Source organism: Brachionichthys hirsutus, chromosome 5 (assembly GCF_040956055.1).
Source record: "Brachionichthys hirsutus isolate HB-005 chromosome 5, CSIRO-AGI_Bhir_v1, whole genome shotgun sequence".
Lineage (NCBI taxonomy): Eukaryota > Metazoa > Chordata > Actinopteri > Lophiiformes > Brachionichthyidae > Brachionichthys > Brachionichthys hirsutus.
The window spans coordinates 5,710,401-5,725,678 of NC_090901.1; the positions used below are offsets into that span (position 1 = coordinate 5,710,401).

At 42.2% G+C, this 15,278-nt stretch overlaps 1 protein-coding gene across 1 annotated transcript; it reads left to right on the forward strand.

The window, feature by feature from the left end:
* Positions 1-2,411: 2,411 nt before the first annotated feature.
* lmo2 (LIM domain only 2 (rhombotin-like 1)) lies at positions 2,412-5,132 on the forward strand. Its single transcript, XM_068739230.1, has 3 exons — positions 2,412-2,452; positions 3,142-3,357; positions 4,093-5,132. Exons 1-3 carry the CDS (start codon positions 2,412-2,414, stop codon positions 4,316-4,318), a joined length of 483 nt encoding a protein of 160 aa, XP_068595331.1. The 3' UTR covers positions 4,319-5,132.
* The last annotated feature ends 10,146 nt before the right edge of the window (positions 5,133-15,278 follow it).

Here is a 15,278-nt window from a genome sequence, read left to right on the forward strand (position 1 = left end):
TACTTCCCAAAAGATCGACTGCAATCTTAACCGTTTACTCTCCAAGTTCTAGATCTCAAAGGAAAGAAACAAACAAAAATGGCTGCCTGTCTTACTCATGAGATCAAATGAGAGGCTAAATATTACAAGTTGAGTCATCAAGCGTTGGTAACATGAGGAGGCCTAAAGATGCGGATAAAGATTTTAGTGCTCAAAGCCAACAAGGCCACGCTACTCCTATCAGACTGAACCATCTGGAGCCAAGCCGCCTATCTGGGAAGCCACGGCGAGGGGTGGTAGGAAGCGGATAGAGTGTGCTGTGCCCCCCCCCCAGGAAAGCTTCAACTCTGCATACAAGCCGGACATCCTCTGGGCTTTCTCAGGCGACTCTACAGGAAGTGGTGGATGACTTGGGTGTCACGTCAGCACTGACGATCTTCTTTCACTTTTGTTCTTGAGCTCTGCATGTGGGCAGTGTCACATTTTGGGGTGACTGAGACACGTTGCATGGTTTCTATGAACCTCATCAAACGTGGCAACGTTTAAGCAAGCCATTAAAATATCAACCAAATGTCTCTGATGATGAATTGTGTCGTAAGGGTGGAGCTCCTGTTTGTTACTTGATCGTGTTAAAAGTTCTCACCATCACCGTAGTGCCACCATCCATCCATTGTCTCGTAGATGAGACAATCGCCGCTTTTTTGATTAGGTCACGGGTCTACTGGAGCCGTTCCCAGCTTGCTACGGGCCAGAGGCGGGGTACACCCCGAATGTGTCGCCAGTGCATCGAGAGGCCACAGAGAGACAGACAACCACTCATGCACATACTACGGACAATTTGGAGTAATCAATTACTCTTGGAGTAATCAATTATTCAAACTCTGCAAAGATGAGATTCAAACCCAGTGCCTTCTTGCTGTAAGGCGACAGCACGACCCACTACGCCACCGTGCTTCCCTCAGCGCCACATCACCCTATATACAATGAATTTAATCTATGCACTGCTTTCTTTGCTGCTGGCTCATGCTCATCTCAATCCTGGGCCTTTTCAACTTGCTATCGCTCTAGTGTGCACGCCTGCAGCCCTGCGATGCTCTCAGCCCCACCATAGAGTTTCCCTGCGATCGCTCCCTGTTACATCTGGTTGAAGAGCCGACTGTGGCTGCTGGAGTTAAGGTGCTTTATCTCCCTGCCCAGTCCAACTGCTGTCAGCGTCCCTTCCCTCCTACAGGCAGCCCTGGGGCTTTGGCAGCAGATAAGAGGAAGCAGCTCCGGTTTGAAAGAGAGAGGCTATGGAGACACCAACTGTGTAGATCTATCATTGTCACAGAGACAACTTTCAAAAGCTTTCTGTTATAATTCAGAGCATCTTCTCTCTTCCATCAATCCACACATTAACAGTATATTTTCTGTTCAAAGGCCTTCGTAAAAGGAAATGACAGGTGGAAAACTGTGTGTTATTTTATTTAATAACTTCGTATGCTCTCATAATGTTGGTGCTTTATCTTTTATATATGAACTATTACCTTTTTATTTTGTTTCTTACTTTTGCAATAATATCTCAGACTAGTGGATCTATTTCTATTTATTATTGACATTAAAGTGTGTGACTAATGATTATTTTCCTATCAAAACATTTTATGAGAAGTGGAACAATCTTTTTATTTGCTTGAACGAATATGAATTTTACAAATCAGAGTCAAGCTTTCATATTCTATTTAAATGAAATTAAAATATATCTCTTGGATATTTTATAAACTTTACCCAAGCATAAATGTTCACGATACAAAAATGTCTCTGTCACGACGTAAAATTGTCCTAAAAGTTGAAAGATATGTCTTTTATCTTTCCACCCCTGGAGGCTTTTTGGTGAAGACACGAGTCTCAGTCACGACCGGACCGAGCGCGCTGCGCGCAGTTTAACCGGCGCTTTAAGACCCATTTCCTCCCATTGTCAAACAGTCGTGAGCAGGAAGAGGGAAACGAAAGCACAGAACGTGTGTGTGCGTGTGTGCGTGTGTGTGTGTGTGTGTGAGAGAGGCAGTATTTAAACGCGATGCTGCTGCACAATAACAGCGCCAGGGGCTGCGCACCGAGGAGCGCGCACGCATTCCGCGGAGTGGGGAAGACGCGCACAGAGACGAGGAGACACGAGTGACTGATTGAACGGATCGACGGTGTTTTTGTTCAAATTCCGGACAATTCGCAGCAAGAATGATAAAATAAACCTCAGATGATATGGAAGTGTCACCGCTGCGTAATAAGGACGGCGCCCCCCATCGTCGCTGAGCCGCTTAGGGTGCAATTATCCTGCCTTTCTGTCATCAGGAGTTATTTGGCTTTTCATTTATCACCGTAGTAGAAATCGTCTGAAGGAGCAGGTGCAGCGCAGCAGCTTCACGTGGATATAAACCGGACATCAGATTTTAGGTATGACATCCACCATAGAGAGGAAGACACTGGAATCCACTGAGTAAGTAACACACACCGGCATGGCATCATTTAGATTAAAAAATACAAAAAAAAAAAAAACTACCTTCCAGGACGCGACAGTGGCAGAATGTGCAATATCTGTATATGACAGCATGCTGAGGTCAGCTGGAAAGGTAGTCCCAGAGCGGATTGTTATGTGTACTGAGAAAATGATGAGCATGAACAAGTTCAGTGTTTCTTAGAACAAGGGAAATCTAAATGTAGATAATGTTTTATAACAGTAAATATAGCTGGTGTGTAGCCGCAGAACAAATAGGCCCCGACTAACCAACAAGCCATCGTATATTTTAAAGAGATGAACTCTGAATATGTTTTTTTTCTTCATAAGCTAACATTGTAAAACAAGATTTTGTCAACTTTAACCAGAAATAAGCACACTGAATATTAAAGTCGTGCTTTTTAATTTTGGCGGAAGGTCTGTTTCTGGCTGCCTCAGGTGAAAAATGGAACAATGATGTAAAATTTTAACTCTAAGTAAAAAAAAAAAAAAAAAAAGGCAAGCAAAACTCCTATTTCTCAGTGAGTGAGGACTTGTTACTCTATTATATATATGAAAAACAATCCAGCTTTTTCCTTGTTTTCAGACCTTTTTCAATTTGACAAAATTAACACTTTGTTGCAGCGATGGAATATTTGCTTTACCAAGCGCCTCTGCTCTGTCCTGTGCAGCGAGCCGGTGGATGAGGTCCTCCAGATGCCTCCGTCCCTGCTGACGTGTGGCGGGTGTCAACAGAGCATTGGTGACAGATTCTTCCTAAAGGCCATTGAGCAGTACTGGCATGAGGACTGCCTGAGCTGCGACCTGTGCGGCTGTCGGCTCGGGGAGGTGGGCCGACGACTCTACTACAAGCTTGGAAGAAAATTATGTCGGAGAGACTACCTCAGGTGGGTTATTGGTTCTATCACAGGACAAACGCCGACAGCAACATGCTATAGGAGAGTCAAGGTGATTGGAGGATGATCAATAATTCCTCTTTTTTGTTCTAAAACCCAGTGGCAAGGCATTTCTCCTGATCAACCTCAACATGCAGTGTTCTGTTGTAAATGTGAACAAGTACACTGTTTGTGTTGTGGAAATACTCCAGCGTCTCTCTGTTTTAGAAGATGGTCCAACCTGACATTAATGAATCATTTGAAAAGATGTAAATATTCAGTCAGTCAATGAAGGGCTGAGGAGAGATTATTGACTGGTGGGCTGATGTGTTGTTTGTTTCCTGAGGTTTGTGGACAATTAGAGAAAGTAAAAAGTGATTTTTTTTTTGGGACATGGTCAAAAGCTCACATTATTTCTATTTTTGCATCACTTTTTCACAATTGTTTCATGAGTGAATTTTGATGTCTCAAAAGACAGGAGGTAGCCGTTTCTATGTGCTGTGTTCTGTAGGAAAGAGCAATGGCTGATCAGCATTGGTAATGCTGATGCAAATAATGGTGATTTAAATCCCGGACGTTGTCCTTCTATGAATCAGGACAACAGAAAGTAAAGAGTCTTTTTGTCCTAAATATTAACATTAATTTGAAAAGTTGCAGAACTTTACATGTAAAAAACCGAAAAGGATTGCAGCCCAATCGTATGGCCTCCTCTTCATCTATACTGTATGCATTTTCCCTCTTCCTCAGGCTCTTTGGCCAGGATGGGCTCTGCGCTTCCTGTGAGAAGAGGATTCGAGCGTTCGAGATGACAATGCGCGTGCGGGACAAGGTTTACCATCTGGAATGCTTCAAGTGTGCCGCCTGCCAGAAGCACTTCTGCGTGGGCGACCGCTACCTGCTCATCAACTCCGACATTGTGTGCGAACAGGACATCTTTGAGTGGACAAAGCTCAACAATAACAACATAGTGTAAAAGAATAATGCTGAAGGTGAACTAGCTTCAATCTGCGATTCTCCACTGCCTTTGAAGCTAAAGCAAAATCCATAAAAATACTTTTTCTAGCTTCTGCAGGTTTTTTTTTAATGCATCTGACATTCATGGGTGGAATAATTTTGTGCTTAAAGAAGAGTCTACACTGCTGCATTGCTCCATGCTGGAAGCTAATGAAGGCTGCACCGGCACTGACAGTTCAATAAATCCTCAAATGCAATAAAAACCCACTAACTAAAAATACTAAAACATGCAATAATTATAGCTTAACACACTGGAAGTCCATAATTATACTTATGAACAATCAGGTGTCTTCTGTCCAGCATTGTTGCAGCACCTCTGTCTGCTATGAAATGTTTAATTATAGAATTTCAGTAATATATTTTATGCTTCAATAATTTCCTGTGATTTTCCTGGGAAGAACTTTTTAATTATGTAATAATTATAGAGAGCTGCTTAATTTTAAGATAAGACATACTGTAATTTTAATTAACCACTCATTTATTAGTGTAAATTTAATAAATTGTATGCATGCTGTTGCTATTTTAGTTCTCTCCAGGAAACCCACCTAAAAGTTTGATTGTCTATTGCAGTAAAATTCTGTAAAACAGTCCATTACCAGATTTTCATACTATAAATTAAATATAATTTTTTTTAATCAAAATGTACTGTGTTGACAGGCTGAGCTGGTGGCGCCCTCTAGTGGTGAAGAGCAGCAATACTGATTTGACAGACTGAATCTTTTTCTAGCTGTTATAACTGTACATAATGCAACCAAGACATTTTGTATATTTACGTGTGAATTTCTTAAATAAATCACAATTTATTATTATAATAAACATGTTTATGTGAATGAACGCTCTACATTTTATTCTAGTGTTAAGGCCGAAATAAGGTCAGTCAGGTATCATTGCTATAAAATCAAGTTGGGAAATTATGAATTTTTGTAAAATATTTTCCTTATGTTGGCAATAAATTATATTTACAGAGGAAGAAACACATGTCCTACATATTAAGGTTATTTTGAAGTCGCTTAACTCTTATCTATGTTAAAGCTTCAATAGATAGATTTGGCTCCATCGAGTGGTCAGTATGCAGATTTCTGAACACTCATTGAATCCTCCATGACAGATTTCCTTGGTTTATTTCTTCGGGTTTCTACAGAAAAAATGGTGCAAAGAGGACAAACTCTCTTTTTTAAATCAAGTTTTTTTTATTCAGTAATTTGCTAATTTTCTGTCAGTAACCCCTTAAATTCTAAATGTTGAATGTCTTTATATAAATCTAATTAAATTTGATTGCTACAACACTTTGGTCTGGACTAAAATATCTTAGGTTTAGTTAAGATTCAAGTTTTTGCAGACATTCATGGTCTTCAGAGGATGAGACATAATGAATGTTGTAATCTAGTAACAGGTAGTAGGTTTTGATGGCTCGATGATGGACGGGTAGTGTCTCCCTTGAGCCAGTCCCAAACCCAAGAGGGTTGCGGCAGGAATGGCATCCAGCGTAAAACTTTGCCAGAATGACTTTGTAAATGTAATGAGAGACAAGAGTCTCTCCAGGAGACTTTACAGTTAAGGGACGGTAATACACTTTTTGTATGCTGCTGCCTTTCTGCAGAGAGTTCACTGGGTTTAAGGGGGCTGGAGCTGAGGGAAGGCCTGGTCTCATCATGATATTCACACACCATGATACACAGAACCTCAGCATCAACCCAGTGGCCTGCGTTCCATCGGTTCGCCCTCCACTGTTGCCCTGCAGGCTGAGTTTTGCCAGAGCACCAGCCTGAATTGAACAGCAGCCTCGGCAGATCTCAATAGATCCCTGTGCGTCCTGTGTCCTCCCGACCAGCTGTGCATAAAGCCGGGAGTGTAGTGTTGTGTTTGTGTGCAGAGGCAGGCCTGTTTCATCTCCATTGCCCATGTCACTGCAGCCCCGTACGAGTAAACCTAAAAACATGCAGCTGTGGGATGCAAACCGAGGAGACTTTCTGGGGATGAAACCTCAAGGGCTCACAGCTTGCTTTCATCAAGCAGCTCACCCCGCTGAAACTACAACCTCATGTCGACCACGCTCTGGTGCAACAAGCAGTCTGAACAGCAGATGGCAGGTCCGGTCCAGGTAGGTGTTATGCCTGGACCGGACCTGCATACTGCCTGCACGTGTGCACGTGTAAAACAGGCGCATTAAAAGGAAGATTTTTTTTTTGTTGTTCAAGAAGAGAAAAGATTAATTAGATCTGAACTGAAAGTGACGAGCTGCATCTCAAAAGCACCGCAGACATGACAGTCAGAGCTCAACGACACCTACAAAGGAAGATGCGGTTGGACAATTATCTGCTGCACCCCAGCGATTAATCACAGCGCGGTCTGTCAGTGTCAAAACCAACTGACAAAATGAGTCCAGTGCTATTGATCATGCCCGCTTTGGGTTTCACTTGCACACTAATTAGGAACATATTCGGTCTGTGGCCCTGAGAGATGCGTCTGTCAGGAATCGCATTCCTGCTCCGATTCCCTGATAGTACAAAGCGCCTGCAGTCTGGATGGGGGACACGCTATGGGAGTGAGGCTGGAGGAGTGGGGGTTCTGGGGTATGGCAGCACACCCAGAGGTGGATAGGTGAGTAATAAGCATGCATCCTTTAACTCTCTCTGGGCATGTCCTCTGACTGGATTAAATATGTGCTGAGGATTTATTAGGTAGGAGACCTCTGGGTCCCCGGAAAAACTCCTCGACTGTCCCTATATTTTCTCTCTTCCTACCTAACACATTTTTTCTCACTTACTTTAATCTTACTGTCTTTTTACTCCCATTATATGTTTGTATATTCTAGTATTCAAATGCCTTTCCCCCTTTTTGTCACCCCCTCAGCCAGCCATGTGCATAGACGTGCTACGTGATGGATTTTATGATCACTATTATATTTACTGTTTCAACTCAATAACTCAATATAATGACTGTACTTCAATTGTACATATACCGGTAAGCATGATAATCTGAAAAATAAAGCAAAGAAAAATACACTTCTGAATGTATTCATTGATTTTCTTATGGGAGATTGTTAAATTTATCTAGTTTAACAATAATTATATATATGTGTCTAACAACCATAATTCATAAAGTAAGTGCATAAAGTGTAAATGTAAAGTAGTTATATCTATCAGATAGATATACATTTAATGTGCAATGTAAAATACTATTATTTGCGGAACAAAGATTATTCACACCGCTGACGTTTTGCTGCTCTCATAACTCATAATAGAACAATTGGATACATTTCTCAAGATGTCAATGATCCCTTTAACATTTTGACTAACTGGACTTTTTTTCCCCATGTTTCACTGAAGGTTATTGGCATATGCGAATAAACTGAAACTTTTGTAATTATCATCTGTTTCGAGCCAACATGCCTTATGTTTTTACATAACTCACCCCCCTCCCTAAAATGATCCCCATATGTTGAGCCTGACTTCAGATGAACCAGCTACACGTTGCGAAATAAAGCTCTATCCCAAGGCCTGCATCAGAAATGATGGGAAAAGCGCTGCCCTTTTGAAATGGTTAGGGTAAACATTTTTCTCCAACGCTGACTTGAGAAATATGCACTTTATAACACCAAAACCACAGACTTGTTGTGTTTCCATGGATGGCCAGCCGTGAAAATTGTGAGATGTAAAATATTCTTGTGGGTTCAGGGCGACTATGATTGAGTGGACTCTCTTTCTGCAGGTCGAAGATGAAGCTTTATCTGCGCTAAAAGCAGAGAGAGAGCAGACATGGTAAAGAGTAGACTTGAAAAATAATGTAGAAAAATGTATTTCATAACGGAGAGTCATTCCATTTATTTATTTATTCTCTTCTTCATGTGACTGCAGTTTCTATTCTCAACAGAAAATGTACCCTGCTAAGGTGCCAACCGGAGAGTTTGGATTGGGTAGATTGTTCCCCTTGTAGATAAATAAAAAGCTCGCAATAAGTGGTTCTTGGTATCTTTATACACCAACCATGAAAAGTAAAAGTGAATCGGAGTTGATTTTTGAATCCATAAATGAGTTTTCAATGTTAAAATTTGATATTCTTTCCTGGCTTTATTCTGGATCAGACACAGAAGACATTTTGCATGATAGTTCATGTCGGAGCCCTTTATGATTGTGATTTGTGCTGAGAGAATTGAATGCATATTTTACAAGGAAGGGGAAAATATATGTAATGGGCTCTATATTAGACCAAGACCCATCTTCAGATTAGTTTTTCATCAAGGTCCGTCCATCAGTTTCTCTGTAATCCTGTTAACAAACAGACACACACACAAATGCCATCAAATACAAAACCTCTTTGGCGGTGGTAATTATTATACTCCAGCTCTGCTCCTAAACCCACAATGGCCTTTTAAAGCACTATCATATATGACACGTTATGTAAACCTTTGGAGTGTGTTATTTGGTGTCCTCATCGGTTCAGACCTGCTTTATTTAGATGATCACAAAAAAGACTGCCTGGCATAAATGTAAACTCTCACATACTTTTTTTTCTTATCCTAGAGAGAAACGCCAGAGCATTACTAGGAAACAGACCATTGCAATGCATTTCTCTTTAAGGCAATCAGGAGTGGAAGCTCCAATTAAAGGGGTGGAGAAAGGTGGCTACTGGCTGCAGTTGTGCAGGAAAGTGATTGTGTGGTAAAATCTGAGCATGCACCATCAGGTTTGGAGCAATTTCCATTTCTAATTGGACTTCCCACACGGTGCCTGCTTCCAATCATGGCAGAAAACGAACACAGTCAGGCAGGCAGGCAGGAAGGCTGACTATAGTAGGGCTCATGATGAAGAACTGAGCAAAGATGTGAAATAATGAATATAAAAGCGTTGCATGGATTTTATCAGTAGTGGAAGAAGTAAAAAAATATACCACCACAATTAAAGATCTTGCATGCATGTTAATCTTACTTCAGCAAAGAACAAGGTTGACTGCTTTGCATTAAGAATGGTTTATTTCATTACGAAGCGTTGCATTTCATGCGATGATTTTCAATTGCTTATCATAAAAGCGCAAAAAGCAACACTCTCCTGCACGGGTAAAAGATTAGTGTTCACTGTCTTTGGTTGTCCATTCAGTTCTCAGGTGATGTCATCAGCTGGTGACACACCTTCATCTTGATGCCTTCTTTTAAATCTACGCTGTACCTCTCTGTATTTATTTACCCTATGTGCACACTCCACCTCCCATCACTATACATGAATCTCCCAATGACCAATTAAATTATTCTCAGCGTCATTCTCAGCAGAGTCATCAGCCACCACCACCACCAGCGTCTGGAGTCCATGGAGGCTTTATCTTGCTGCCGCGCAGGACAGACATCTATTACCATCATAATTTCCTTGAGGCGTCGAAGCCACAAAGGCTCGCTGACAGACTGGTTATCACATCCAGCGACTGCTGCAAATAGCAATTGCTTTTACTTCATTGACTTGTCTCTTCTAATAGAAATGTACGGCAGTTGCATGTTATACGAGAAGAACTTGAATCTGCAGAAACAGCCAAATAAAAATAGTGTGACAAATGAAAACTATAATTAGGCCGCAGCCACCCACCACAACACATGATCGTTGAGCCTGAACAATTCCCTACACCTGGTGCTCTAAATCCTCCCTTAACGCTTAAATCCTGCCAATGCCATCTTTAGTTAAGAGGTTCTCTCTTCCTCTGGATTTCCCTCTTTCCAGAGTCGTGTCACCTGGAACCAATCTGTAACACAATCAAAGTGTCCCAACATGAAAGCTCAGCTCCTTCTTTTGATAGTCCATCTTGCCCCAACACTTATTCTTTTTCCTCTCTTCTCTTGTTGCTCAAAGAACCATGTCTGGAAAAAGGAATCATCTTAAATTAGAGCAAAATGTCAGTAAGATTAAAGCATATATAAAAAAAGAATTCACTGGTGCTCTGCATTTTGCGTTCGCAGACAACCGAATGGACCCTTTGTCTAAGAATAAGCTTAAGACATTTGAGAGCGTAGCTGCAAAGACCTTGAAAAATCATAGGTGATGACATGTAACTATAGGAGGAACAACGACTCCCACTCACGTTGAAGTATCGTTTACAAGTGGAATCGAGTGCTAAAACATTTGGGAAGCACGTGTAATAGATTTTTTTTTAATAATAAAAGAAGAAGTGTGAAATGTGGGAGGAACAATGCAACGTGACTCTTCTCAAAGCGCATTCTGTTTCCTCATCGTTGGATTGCACTCATCCATCCGAAGCGTCGACTGCAGCTTCTGGATGATGTGACGCTTTCAGTTTGGATGCGGCGTGCTCATCAGTCATCGCGGTGTCCATGATCACAGGGTGATTAAACTCTAATAGCAGCCTTTTGGAAAGTCCAGGGGGATTTACTCCTGAGTCAACACGCCAGACCCCATTTCCTCCTCACTCACTGCTGCCTCTTGACACCCAGCCGGCTGCAGCCGCGGCAGATCTCCACATGGAGCTAACACAGATTGAGAAACCCTTGGAAGTGACCCGGCATGAGGCGTTAGACATACACAGGGAGCTACAATATGCTAACAAATGACCCCTTTCTTACCAATTTAATCTAATTTATGAGGTTGCAATATTAACATCTGAAACACTGAACACATACAACTGAGTATTTGGCTGTAATTTAATGTTGATGTGTATATGAATAGGAGTTTTATATGTAGTCATTATGTAATACAAATATATAATGAGAGGGATGACCAAATTAAGAATAAGATTCAGGCACCTCGATCATTAATGGTGATAGTACTTTATATTTAATTAGACATCTGATCAACTTTCAATATGGAAAGACTTTGGGGCAAATGCTAAAGGAAGTGAAGAACTCTGTTGCCATTTAATTGTGTAAACCGTACAATGTGCAAACAAAATGGGATCCTGTTTGATCGGGACTCATGATGGTGCTTTCCCAATCCCAGTCTGCAGTCTGAGGGTTAGGCGTTTGTCATAGCGCTAACATTTCAGACATCTTGTTTTGGAACTTCCCATGAACAAAAACACAGCGGCCGTTATGCAGCGTCCAGCCGCTTGCTTGCATGCCGCTCCTCCATGTGACTTTAATTGAATGATTATATGTAATTCAATAAGCAATCGAAGGGCAATGCGCGTGAGTGTGAGGCGTAAAGCAAAAGAGCGGTGGTGAGTGAAGCCTTTGTCCGTGACCCTCCGTCATCGCTGCTACATCTTAGGCTAAATCACGCGGCTCGAAGGCCTCTGGTCAGCACCCCTGTGTGGACCCCATCACTCTAATTGTCCCGGCTACCAGTTTTAGGAACCAAGAAATGTAAAGGTTTAGAGATTGGGCTTGCCTTGTCTTGTGTTTGCCATGTGAGTCACTATCTTTAGCCTGGGATCCCCAATCATTATTGTCTGTTAGCTGAATTTCCACAAATCCCTTTGCTGGGAGACCTCGAGTTTTGGGAATGTTTACGATCAGCTAGCTGTGACAAGGCCAACATTCAGTCAAAGCCTATCAAACACAGCACATGGGCTTGACTACTTTCATCAACTGAACGAAGAAAGCTTCAAATACAAAAAAAACCCTCTCTGAGACAGGGTTGTGAAATAGCTCCGCACTGTGACACAACGTCTCCCAGATAAGAATTATTACCCCATGTGGAGCCATAAGCCCCGCATTCACACAGCTGTGCACTGTCAATCTGCCCCAGTTCAGGCAAATTTGGCAGGAAATGGTTGGCACTATCGTAAAGAAAATGGAAATGGCCCACTTCATAGCTATAGCATGATGCAGGGAAATAGTTCCATGAATTACTTTGAGTCTGCTAATTCTCAGGATAAATCAAAGCCCTCAGAGGAGGTGAAGTCTGTAAAGTATCGCTCATTACTAAACCAAAGGGACTCAAACTCTCTGTGGGATTAGAAAGTCAAGTCGAGTTACGAAATAGGAAAGAAAATGTTCATGTTAAATCCAGGATTGCAGAGCTGTCAGAACGCTGACGAGTCGACTCGTAGAGGCAATCTAGGCAAATGTGCGTGTAGACAAGTGTATTATCCAACATGTGTCTTTAATGCGTGCTCAGCCAACTTGCCAGCTGTCATATTGTTAAAGATGGACTCCACCACATTGGTTTGTGCCAAGAAGTCCTATAGATTTACAGTAATCCACTAAAACACAATAGCGGGAGCAGCAGCCTGCGTGGCGGCCAGAGACCCTTTTCTCAAGTTATATGATGCACAACGTTGTTTCTGTAATTGTTACAGCCTCCTGGGTGCAATGGAGACGACAGAAGACGAATCTCATCTCATCTGAACCCACAAATCAGAGCGAAGTCGGCATCCCATGGCCTTAGCTTAAAGCTAACACAAAGTGCAGAGTCAGACACTGTTAAAATGTAACATGCATCACTTATTTTGTTGGCTTGTGTGCTGACATTGTCCCTGATGTGTCTGACAATGTTTGAACCCTAAGAAATGTGTAATGCTATGCAGGATACGTTGCGTTTCATTTTGTCATTTGCTGAGAGTCAAAGAGTGAGAAAGACGTGAATGTAAATAGGAACAATATGAATAAGGCATCACCCCATCTGTGAACATTTCTGCCCGAGTCAGGTCGAATGGAATTTCATTTCCAATGGTGGCTGTTGAGCGATGACGACAGCGACTCCCACGCCAGCCATGCGTCACTATTGGGAGACCCATTCATGGCAGAAGCTACTGTGCATTTAATATCTAGAGATCATTCATATTGATAATGAGAAAATACCAGTCAGTACGTAAGCATTTATTCCTTCCGGTATGATAACTATTTTACAACGTCAACAATATATTAACATATAAGTCTGATGTTCTAAGTCAAACTGTCACCTTGTCAAAAGAAATTGTGCATCAGAACACCACCATCATTCCTCCTCCTGGTGTTGGATTATATAAATATAATCTGAATTTACAGTAAAGTGATTAATCCCAACAGGTAATTTTACATTTCTAGCTTATTGCTGTTGTCGAATTTGCTCCTCCCATTCAATGCAAAATGTTCTATATTATTGACTCTCTACATACTATCTCTCAAAAGAGTTACGTTTGCAAGTCTTTCTTCACTTGCTTGACAACGTACAAGAGCAAAGTTGTAATTTAAAGAGGCTGTAAGTAGACAGACTGAAACATGGACAATGCAGTGAACTAATATTGCCCTGTGATGTTTTTGTAGGACATGGAGTTTGCGCAGCCATTTGCAAAAGGGCAAGACAGTTGTTCAACAAGTATCCTCCAAAGTTCTGCGCCGAGAGCATGACTCTGATTAAGCGCCATGTGAATGAGCTTCTGTCTTGTCTCATTGAGGACATTCCTGACAATTAGGAGTATGAGTGCAGCTTTGTTTTTCTCTCGGAGATGACCTTGTTGGCTTATGACTACCTGGGAGTCTGCACAGGAATCATGTGATGTATCTGCATGCAGCTCTGACACGACACTGGCGGGTGGCGAGCCACCCTCGACTATGAACGCTGTGATAATATTAAAGGAAATACAGTGGACACTGTTTCCTTTGTTCATTTCTGTTGTAGTTATATGACGATTATATGAGAAGCAATTATGTAAAATATACTGACAGTTTTCTGTAAAAAACGTATTGCATTTTGACCTCATTGGGTCAAAGCAGCCTCTTGTATGACGGGGTAAAGGCCTTCAGACTGTACGGAGTGAACCAAAGCACTTGGAATAACGGAATAACATTTGATGAGACATTCGATCCTACTTCTTGGGACACGGAGCTTTCAGAAACGGCACGCTCTGACAGCAGAAATGAGACTCGCTCTCCTCTACACTGGAAGCGTGCTGGAACATAACACCCAAGCGGAGACAACCTAAGACCTTCCGGCTGCGAGACGACACAGCTAAGCTCAACACCGCCGTGCAGCCGGAGACACACCAAGTCATTTACATTTCTTAAGACTATAAAAAACATCTCCATAAGGAAATGGTAATCTTAATTTCACATTTTCTCTATTATGAGTCCTTTTTACGGTCGCAGTGTTTCTTATTGGATTACATCTAAACATGCAGAAGTGATTATGAGGCTTTGTCACGTAGCTGGGTGGAAGCGTAGGTAACTAGAAATGGTAACGGCTTGGTCAAGGTGTGCTTTTGTCCCACCTTGGAGGTACGCAGGCTGGATGTGGGCGGTGGAGGCTGCTTCAGTTACCACCAGTGTCTTCCTGCTCAATCTCCCTTTAAGCAACTTCTCTATTGGATTAAAGCCGGCCCGAGGGCAGGAGTGGGTAGAGGTAACCTGAACAGAGGGGAAAAGAGGGTCAGCCAACTGTTTCAAGTGAAAGTGGAATTTCGGGCATCTGTGTTTGTTTGTAATTGGATGTGTTTGGGGCCGATTCTGACATCCTGCAAAGCCTAAGGGGTAGGGCAGAGGTTAGCCATCACAGTCCTGGTCCACACTGTGTTCACGACTTAAAACTGCACTTTGACCACTGCCGTTGAACATGCTTATCAAATGTAGGCATCACAGGCATCAAAATGTTATACCTTTGGACTCGTGGAGCCGCATTTCTCCTCTCACTGCTCAAGCAGATCCTCGGGGACTGTTGGGTGTGTTGATGTCAGCATGATGCCGCTGGGCTAGATGAAAGGAGCAAACAGGTTTCTGGTGACAGCTTCTCTCCTCGCCTACTCACAGGGATTCGCCTCTCTGGAGTTGGCGTGCAGCTTGGTGAAAGATGCTATCCTCGACGTAGCTTCTTGCACCATGCTGTTGGTGCAATATGCTTGACTCTCACGCCTGCAACGTGTCATTCTCAGCCAATGTTAATGGTGAAAAGAAAACAATCACAACAGAACATGTTTGTTGAAGTACTACTGTGTTGGTTGGAAAATCTGACACAGGATAGCACAGCACTCCAGGAGCAGCCTCCAATGGCCCACCTCTGAAACTC